Here is a 10,799-nt window from a genome sequence, read left to right as displayed (position 1 = left end):
AACCGTCAAAATTTTCTAAAAACCTTCCAATCTCTTGTTATGTGCAAGAACCCGAAAAATGAGTTTTTGTGAATGAAGAAATCATTGTTTTGAAACCATGAAATATTGTTGTTCATGAGGATGTTTTAGTGTTTAAAATACAGGCATGTGTTGATTTTGATGAAAAGAGATGATGATGAAATTAAGGATGTTTGATATGAAAGATCGTTTTCAGCATGAGATCAACCCTGTGATGAAATGAAGAGATTAGGTGGCAAAGTTTTAGTGAAGATATCTGCCAATTGTAACCTTGTAGAGATAGGCAGAAGGTGTAAAAGTCCAGATTGAATTCTCTCTTGCACTGAGTGGCAATCAATATCTATGTGTTTTGTCCTCCCATGAAAAACATGAATCTTAGCAATGTGTATTGTTGATTGATTATCACAGTATAAGTAAACTAGATTTCAATAATCATGCTTGAGTATTGTTAGGAATTGCACTAGCCATTGTGCTTCACATGAGGCAAGAGTCATAGCTCTATACTCTACTTCTGTAGATGACCAAGACAATTTTTGTGAATGAAGAAATCATTGTTTTGAAACCATGAAATATTGTTGTTCATGAGGATGTTTTAGTGTTTAAAATACAGGCATGTGTTGATTTTGATGAAAAGAGATGATGATGAAATTAAGGATGTTTGATATGAAAGATCGTTTTCAGCATGAGATCAACCCTGTGATGAAATGAAGAGATTAGGTGGCAAAGTTTTAGTGAAGATATCTGCCAATTGTAACCTTGTAGAGATAGGCAGAAGGTGTAAAAGTCCAGATTGAATTCTCTCTTGCACTGAGTGGCAATCAATATCTATGTGTTTTGTCCTCCCATGAAAAACATGAATCTTAGCAATGTGTATTGTTGATTGATTATCACAGTATAAGTAAACTAGATTTCAATAGTCATGCTTGAGTATTGTTAGGAATTGCACTAGCCATTGTGCTTCACATGAGGCAAGAGTCATAGCTCTATACTCTACTTCTGTAGATGANNACTCTGATACTGTGTTAAGGTTTCATCTTAAAACCAATTGGCAATGAGAGAAGTAGTCCAACATGTATTTAAACAATTCCCGAGATAATGAGGTATGTGATGTAGGACTTACTTTCCAACACCTACAAAACATATACTCATTGTCAATTAATCATTGAGTTTCAACTAAAACCTGGAAATCCGCCATCACCGTGAATATTGAGGCAAAGGTACATGATACACTAGAAAGCAAAACTGCCATCACCATCTCACACACAAACATACATGTATAGTTAAATGGACGTGAATGGCATATGCACACCGGGGTCCGCAATTTCAATAAATTTGTACTACTACAAGTTACAACTCACATTAGTTTCCCAATACTGATTTTCCAAAAACAATTATTAGTTATTCAATACGCATTACATACAAGAGGAAAATAAGCATGATAAAACCGTATATCCAACATATATCTCGTCTAAAAATTCAAAGAGAAAAAACATATACCATAAGTAGTTGTTATTATCCAATTATTACACTTCTAAATTTACTACATATATAGTAAAAATCAACTCAAACAATAATTAATAATTTTTAATAAAATATAAAACAAGAATTGATAGGCGCATGATGCCACTGAATAAACTAGTATTCTAATATAAACTGATTATAAATAAAGGGGGTGGATGTACTGAGATATACCCTACAGAGATACCATCCTTTAATCATGCCCTTAATTATAAACAAATATGGAAGGAAGCATGATTAGAAAATGGGTTTATGAGTAACACTCTAAAGGTTCATCTCTAAATAAGGTTGCCAATGCCACTAGGCAATCATGTTTTTGGACTCATGCTTTTATATTCTTTTTAATTCCGATTTATTTTTAGATTATCTTACAATCAGTATAAGAAGTAAGACCCAAGATTGTAATGTATATACACTCTCTTGACGACTTTTCTCAAGTATTCTTTAAATTCCTTTCTATGGTAATCTCCAAGAAAGAAATGTTAGTATAAGGTGATTAAAAGAATAGCATCACATCAGTTTTTTTGGCTTTGCTTGGGAGTAGGGTTTTGGAGGGGAAGGGGTGGCTTTGGAAAGCCTTCACCTCGTTTGGGAATTGAATAAAGGGGAGATAAAATGTCAAAATATATAACAAAATATTTTTAAAGTTCAACACATGTTTTTATAAGACAATATTACGGTATTAATCACTTTTAACTCTTAAATTTCAACACATGTTTTTCCATGTCGTTTTGGATAACAAAAGAATATGTAGATTTTTGTGTCTTTCTCACAATGACATATTGTGAGAAAAACACAATAATATAGTAAGACTTGTTTTCATTTTTGTACAGTTATTAATTTTGAGTTTTTTACTTTTAATTTTTTATTATGTTTGTGTCTATTCTTAATACATCTTCCCCAATTATTTTTATCAACAATTCTTATTATTATTTAGAAGGTACCAAAGGTGCAAAATTACAAGAAAATAGAAGACTAAAATTCACAATAAAGTGATATGTCTTAGAAAACTAAGTGGAAACAAACAACTTTGTCTTGGGAAGAGTTAAACGAGAAGGTTGCGAGAACCATTTGTCTTTGTCTATCAGATGAAGCGATGTACCACATTATGAATTTAATATCACCAAAAGAGATAGAGAGACATTAAAGTAGCAGTTAATATCTCTAACAAACAAGTATTTAAATTAAAGACTTTATGACCTGAAGATGCAAGAGTGTACTGTGTAACATACCCAGCCTTGACATGTGACCCATCGGGCACATGAATTTACTAAGTGTACCACCTACTAAGCTTAAATTTCTTCTGAAGTGTTTTATTCCCCCAAGAGGGAGCCTCCACGACTCGAACCCATGACCTTAGGGACTTATAGTCATTGATTCCATTGGACTTCAACCGATGAAAGGGGTTGGGGTAGATGACTATATATTTATGTGTTGTGTAAACCTATTATATAAGAGCACGAATCCTTATTCTCTAATATATTATGGTAGTCGCTCAATGCTCTTGTGTACGTAGGCATAAATTCCTTGTTCACAACACTATCCTTGTTAGTATATTTTTATTCCTCTAAGGATCTGTCTCTGAGTGGGGTTGTGGAGGGAAATAAAGGGAAATGAAAGGCTTCAAAGTCATCTTAGAGGGTATTTCATGGCTCTCAAGCCTTTCATCGCTGTTTTATTTCCTCCAAAACTGAATTCGAAAACATGCCCTAAAAGAGAAAGGAGGATAATTCAAACACTTTTACTAACCATAATATTTAGAAATATTTTGAGGAACTTCTCAAAGGACATATACATTAAAATGTCTATTAAAAAAACATGAAAACGTTATTTGTGCTACTCAAATCTCAACCATTTGGCTAAAGAGAAAGTGGTAAAAGCACATAGAAGATAGAGTTTAAGTAACCTTACCAACAATTATATAGCATGATGTTTAACACATTGATGTTGGTTCTGCCATCAATACAAGGTTGAAAGCAATCGTTCATGAGAGGTAATACAAGAGAAAGCTTGGAATTCCATTCCACCATATGAGATTTCATATCCAAGTCATCAAAGTCAACATTTGTTCGGCAGATTAAAGTCCAAGAAAATCCTTCTTCAATATAATGTTCAACCCGAATGAGTCTTTCAAGTTTCTCAGATATCTGGGACATAAAATAATAATTTACATTAATTTTACTAAAAAATGTCTTCAAAATGAACAATGCAACCAAATGAGTATATTAACTAAGTAAAATTAAAAGGCTTCATTAGTCAAAGGTGCCTCATTAGAGTTATATTACTAAATTCCATTATGCAATTGAAAATCATTATTACTCACTGGAATTAATGGATAATCTAACCCATAGATCTTATTTTTTTGGGGTACAATTAGATCTTACCTACCACTACATTAGCTTCACATTTTAAGAAAAAAAAAACAAGTGAAGTAACTAACATATTGAATTCAACTTATAAATAGAGTAATAGACTACATAATCATATCGCATTAGAAGATGCATTACTTAAAATTTAAAACAATTAGAATTGTAGTCAATATTTTAAATCAATAATGTCACCTTAACAAATATTCTGGTAGAAATCAGATTTAAGAACATGAAAAAATAAAGACTTGACCTCATGACATTTGTTTCCACAAAAGAATGCATCACTAGATTGAACAATCATGGCACCATCAGTCTCAAGACAAGAGTCATGATCTACAAGTTTTTTTAAAGTTTTATTCATTTTAATTTTGGGAGGAAAGAAAATAGCACATAAAAGGTAATGAAAAGCTACTCAATGGAAGTATATGTATTTATATATGTATATATATATATATATGAACAAAATAGATACACTTACTCCAAGAATAAGATAAAATAACTTATTCTACATCTTAGTCATTTATTCTACAGAAATCAAAAGGTTTGAATTAGTGAATAGATTTGAACCATTAAATTTCCCTAAAATGAATGGTTAAAATGTGAAATAAATTTGTTAAACTTACTCTTTCTTGGAATAAGTGGATCCTCTCCATATACGAACTGGAGGTGGCTAATTGAGACTTAACCAACTCAAAAATTTTGCAACAGCAAAAGAAATAGTGTTAGTCCCCAAGTGGAACCACCTGCAAAGAAAAAGAAATAGATGATTTTTATTATGGTACGTATACAAACATTAAGTTGCATTGATGCATCATAAAACAATATAATAGAGTATAGGTTTAACAATTAGATTTTTCTATCATTTTTCAAGAGTTGCGATACATTACCAAATGAATTTAGTCTACATGTTTAGCCTTTCAGGGAAATGGTGCAAAACCGAAATGAAGTGAAAACCGAAAATCAATGAAGAAACCCTAGAAGAGCAAAAAAGGGAAAAGAAATTCTAAAGTGATTGAATGTAAGGTTAGAGTATAGAATTCAGGTTCTATCTTTTCAAAATAGTCAAACCGAAAATGGACCCTAAACAATGGGCCCAAAACTAAAAACTGATTTACAGTTAAAAATTCAAAAAATTAAAAACACAATCTTCACTTCAACACATATCTTCCACTTCTGTAATGTCCAAAAATGTCCATAGCGCCAAATATGATCTGAAAATGATAATAAATTTAATAAGACCAAATAGTCCCAAATTAAATCATTTTTGGAATATTAGTCCAATAAAGTTTAAAACACTAATTTCATATGAGATGAGGTGTGTTTTGTATGTGTTGAATATGTGGGGTATTACATAGGGTAAAGAGAAAATAGGGTGAAACTGCATTGTATGTTACATTAGCACCCTTTATCAACCTATCCTCTCTCTATTAAACTTTACCTTTTTAAATTATTATTATTTTTACTCAATCAAGACAAGAACAAATGCATGGATATATATATTATTTTTACTTAATAAAGACAAGAATAAATGCATGCATATATAAAACTCTTATTTAATGATTTACTTCTTTTCAATATTTATGATTTTTTATGTACCATATTAAATTACATTTATAAATTCTAGTACAAAAAATCATATTAATATAGTATCATAATTATTTTTAGTCACAAACTTTCCATCATTTTTAAACATCTTCGCTTTTTTTTTTAAAATGAAAATCATTAAACATTATACCTTTTGTGAGTAGTCATCATGAACAATTTGTTCTGCCTAATTACCACTAAAATTTTAATTGTTAGTTAAATTGATATTTGTATAAAGATAAAATTTATTTAATAAAAATCAAAATTCTTACAAATGTATTTTGTTATAATAGCCTTTGTTAGATTGTTATTATTTTATTTTATATATAAAATAATATTACTACATTAAACACTTTTAACTCTTAAATTTTCATATCCTTTTATTTTCAATCTATTTGTATTTTAACATCAGCTTTCACTGACTGTTAGTGTTGGCTAACCTAGAATGCATTTAGGCTATTGCACGTGTGATAGAAGTTATTTCCTTGTTGTTCAATCAAGAATTTAACAATATTTTTTATAGTGAACAATTTCACAAAATGATAAAGTTGAAGGGCTAATTAAAAAGAAAAGGAGTTGATTATATCTACTTATGAAAGATGTAAAGTTTAAAAGGTTTTACGCATTTTCCCTTTAATAATACGTACTCGTTGATTATTTAATTTGAGAGGCATTAACGACATGTTATTATCTACGATCTAAATATAAATATAATATTAGATTTCCTGATTATATTTTTAAATTCCCTTTTCTAAAATTATATACATCCTCTCTGTCAAAAAAATTTCTCAATTAAAAAGGGAAGGGATCCACTTAATTCATGAATAAGTTAAAAACATATACTTTATATCTTTATCATCATTTCTAGGACATTCAATGATTTGAATTAGTGAGCACATCCTTTCTAGGAAATTCAATGATTTGAATTAGTGACTAGATATGAACTATAAGAAAAATCAAATAAAAAAGGAAAGGATAAAGTTTGGATATTATAATCCTACCGAGCTTACTAAAATGAAATCTTTGAATTGACTAGTGAATTGTTGGAAAATGACAAACTTGTAGTAAACTTCAATAGTAAACCTCTCCATGATTGAAAAACATCACCATAGCAACTCACTTTGGAATAGAATTTTGAAAATTTTGTATATGATAGCACAATTTTGTGACTAATTTCATATCAGCTGAGGTGGGTTTTTTGTGTGTTGAATATGTGGGGTACTACTTAGGGTAAAGTGAAAATAGGGCGAAATTGCATTGTATGTTACTTATTCATGTTTCGCCACCTTTTCATCAATGTAGCCTCTCTCTATTAAAATTTACCTTCTTATGTTAATATTATTTTTACTTAATAAAGACAAGAATAAATGCATGCATATATAAAACTCTTATTTAATGATTTACTTCTTTTCAATATTTGGGATTTTTTATGTACAATATTAAATTACATTGATAAATTATAGTAAAAAAATCATGTCAATATAATATCATAATTATTTTCAGTCACATATATTCCATAATTTAAAGAGAAATCTTTGCTTTTGAAAAAAGGAAAATAATATAAAAACACATTAAACGTTAGATATTTTGTATATAGTCCTCGTGAACTATTTTTTCTTTCTATTTACCACTTAAACTTTAATTGTTGGTGAAATTGATATCTGTATAAAGATAATATTAAATTAATCAAAATGAAAAATTCTAACACATGCATTTTGTTTTAATATGGACTTTTAGATTGTTATTATTTTATTTTATATATAAAACAATATTACGATATTAATCACTTTTAACTCTTAAATTTACTTATCATTTTATTTTTAATATATTTGTATTTTAACATTGACTTTCTCTGTCTGTCAGTGTTTGTTAGCATGCAATATTTTTTTTTTTGATCAACAATAATTTATTAAAAAATAAATAGTTAGGAGAACAGGTGGTACTCCTATCCACAAAGACTATGACTATTACAAGAAATGCAATTAGATGGATTCCAAACCCATTCCAAAAAGGAGAAAGAAAACCCTTTGAATCGAGCACTAAGAAGATTCCATGAATGAAGGTTAATAATGAACATTACCTCATCAAGATTAAAAGAAGACTCCTCAAAGATAATTTTGTTTCTAACTAACCATAAGGACCAAATAGTGACAAACCAAATGGTCATCCATTGTTGATGAAAATTTTTTGCCTCCCCGAACAAGTGCCAATGAGATAGAAAATTGCTTCCGGTACTACTAGGCAGAATAGAATAGATGTCGAACAAGGAGTAAAGTTCATGCCATACACTGTAAGACAACGAGCACGTGAAGAACAAATGATCAGAAGATTCTTCTAACTCACCACAAAATCATCTAAGTTACTCCTCATATGTTAATGATTATTAACTTTTAAATAAAAATATTTAAAAATACACATGAACACTAATTGTATATAGATATTAAACTCAAACTAATATATGGCTTGGTAGGTAAGACTTGGGCTTAGTCCTATTTTAGTAATCTCACTTTAGTTTTAGTATTCTTTTAGTTCTTCTGTCCATTTTCATTGTTTAGGTGATTCGTTGATTGGACTATGTAGATGGGCTGAAGAGCATTTTTATGAAGGGGACAAATCTGCTGTGAACCTGCAAGTGGAGTGGTCATGTAACAGTTACATTCCATATTAATGTCATCACTGAACTTTCTCATTTTGTTGTTGGTATACACTGAATGAACTTCAATAAAATTAGCAATAAGGTATTTTAGAAATACGCATATATTGTACAAAAGGCACTCGTTTTTTTGTTGTAGCTGAATGTATGATTAAATAATTGGAAATTCTAAATATCATGTAAAAAATTCAACAGATTTGTTTTAAAATAATTCTCATGATGAAAATACAAGTTAAATCGATCAATATCTGACACCATGTTCTCACAATTGGGATTTAATTCTGAGTCTTCTGCTCCTTCCCACCTGCCAAATGAGGTTAATAACTTAAAACATTAATACATTATATATGTATGACAAAACAACTATATTAAAAACATTGGTATTAAGATAATACATGGTGCCAACATTACCTGCTGCTACTGTCCACCAGAATTCCCCAAAAGCCGCTCAACAGCTGCATGAACATTCCCTGAGGTAGCAATAAGAGCTCTTATGTTCTCTTGTGTGTCAAAGAACCCCATCTCTTGAAGCTGTGAAAGTTGGGTGGCATACAATTGCTCTGGTGGCTCTGACAAGACATAGAAACCAGTTAGCAAAGTATAAATTCTATTCGGAAAAGTAAAAGACAACAACAATGCTAACCATTTGATCTGTTCGGAACAGATAAGCTACCGGTTCCAAGTCCACCAAACATGCTTGATAACATCTCCAGCCCCATGTTGTTAAATGGTCCTACAAACAGAAACATTTGAAAACAATAACCGAAACTGCTTGCAAAAACAAAAGGCGATTGTGTCATCCAACAACCACCTTTAAAGTTAGAACTCTCCCTTTCATTGCTGGAGATGATATAATCAAGTTAGAATGTGTTTAATGCATGAGACCGTTCAAAAGGTAGCACATATATAAATCAGTGGTCGTAAGGATTCAATTTGGAGCATCTTAAATTTGGTTAGGCATAATTTATGTGAATGGACTTCCACAAGGACCACATCTTTAAAACACCCATACCCAGTTCTATAATTCATGTTCCACCTAACAAACTCTGAGCAAAGATCTCGGGAAACAGTAGGCAAATAGTAAAATTGGAATCCGAGCTGATCTAGAATTCGTCATGAGATACAGATAACAACAAGAGGACAATCGATCCCAATATTAAATGTTCAACAATAACAAACAAGCCTTTATACCAATAAGTGAGAAAAATTCCGGCCTGCCCGATTCGAACCAAAAATAATAACTCATACTAACTCAGGTATAGATGGGTTATCTTCAGAGATGATCAAGCAATTTGAATTGCCAATGTAAAATCACAGCAACAAATATTCAAACAGACTAACAGAATATAGTTTCTATGAACAGAAACCAAAAGAGAAACAGGGTTGTCTTGCATACCAGTACCAGCACCAGTTTGACCAGGTTCCCTGCAACAAGTATATCAGATTAAAAGGAAAATCAAGCCTGGAAAAATTATAAAACGACAAAATAAAATTCAACAAGGGCATCTAAAACATTATATACTTATTTAATCACCAAAAAAATTCATATTCAAGAGGCATTTATGTTGTGTGCCACTTTTTGGTTAAACAAAATTGGTGGGGGAGAGAGGCCACGACACATCACCGGCCTCAATGAGGATTTACATTTGGACTAGATTAACAGATTGCCTGCCAAATGGAAAACCCCAGACTTGAACGGAACTCGTGAGGTAAAGGTCGACCGGGTGAGCCAGCCACCATTGACTGTGTACTGACTGATCATAGCCTCGTATTCATAGGTATGAAATCCTACTTGGGGAGATTTGATTCATCCTGAATTTAATAGTTCAGAATCAACGGTTTGTTTTCCATGGAAAAAACATCAATTATTTTAAACCTTTTGAAATGATGAATGGAATGGCCCACAATTATTTAGGGTTTTAAATTGACACACATTAATGCTTTCTTTATTTCTCAATTTTCATTAAAAAACATAAACGGTTGTATAACTAACTTTCTTCTTGGACACTCTAATAAAAAAATCCCCTCTTTGAAGGATCGTTGCGGGACAAAAATCCAAAAACATCTTATTTCTCAAGCATTGAATCTGATAATCAATGATCAGCCAAATCAAGCTTTATTAATTAATGGCTTTATGGACAAGCGGTCAGAAAAAAGAGAGATGCAATAAAGCTCATCCAACTACATGTGAGACGTCGTTCCAATCTGTTACAGGATTTCTCTCTACCGATCATGAAATGCGCAAATGGGTGTCAGAGGTTGTTTAGTTTGCGTGTAGGACTATCCTAGTCATAAGGCTTATAAGACGGAACCCTCACTGGACTATCCCACCTAAGCAATCCCTCTAGGATTCTTGACAAATCACCGTCATTTCCGCCCCTATCCAAATCCCAATGATATTTCTATCACCTTATCTTTCCATTTTCTCAAACTCCAACTACAAGAATGCAATGCATGTACACTAACCAAAGTTAGCCCATTAAATCATTTAATCAAGGTTTTCATAAGTTTTATTTCCACAAATATCACTTGAGTTAGTCATCTCAGCCCTAATGCATTTCTATCATGCCAATTCCAACAGACGATCTCAAGATGCTAAGTTGGTGATCAAATACAATTGGGCAAAGCCCCTATTTCAAACTTATGTATTTTCCAAA

The 10,799-nt window shown here is 31.3% G+C and overlaps 1 protein-coding gene across 1 annotated transcript; it reads right to left on the bottom strand.

Moving 5' to 3' along the window:
• Positions 1–8,347: 8,347 nt before the first annotated feature.
• Positions 8,348–9,580, bottom strand: LOC109339537 (ubiquitin domain-containing protein DSK2b-like). Its single transcript, XM_019576992.1, has 4 exons — positions 9,539–9,580; positions 8,786–8,875; positions 8,544–8,711; positions 8,348–8,458 (listed from the first exon to the last, which is right to left on the bottom strand). The coding sequence occupies exons 2-3, from the start codon at positions 8,859–8,861 to the stop codon at positions 8,560–8,562; spliced, it is 228 nt and encodes a 75-aa protein (XP_019432537.1). The 5' UTR covers positions 8,862–8,875; positions 9,539–9,580; the 3' UTR covers positions 8,348–8,458; positions 8,544–8,559.
• Between the last annotated feature and the right edge of the window lie 1,219 nt (positions 9,581–10,799).

Source organism: Lupinus angustifolius, unplaced genomic scaffold (assembly GCF_001865875.1).
Source record: "Lupinus angustifolius cultivar Tanjil unplaced genomic scaffold, LupAngTanjil_v1.0 Scaffold_80_19, whole genome shotgun sequence".
NCBI classification, from domain to species: domain Eukaryota; kingdom Viridiplantae; phylum Streptophyta; class Magnoliopsida; order Fabales; family Fabaceae; genus Lupinus; species Lupinus angustifolius.
Note: the sequence above shows the minus strand (reverse complement) of the source record. Positions and strands in the feature narration are given on the sequence as shown.

Coding starts and splice junctions, on each gene's coding strand:
- LOC109339537 (XM_019576992.1), bottom strand. CDS start 8,861: ATGGGGCTGGAGATGTTATCAAGCATGTTTGGTGGACTTGGAACCGGT. Junction 8,712..8,785: donor TGTTCCGAACAGATCAAATG/GTTAGCATTGTT, acceptor ATGTCTTGTCAG/AGCCACCAGAGCAATTGTAT.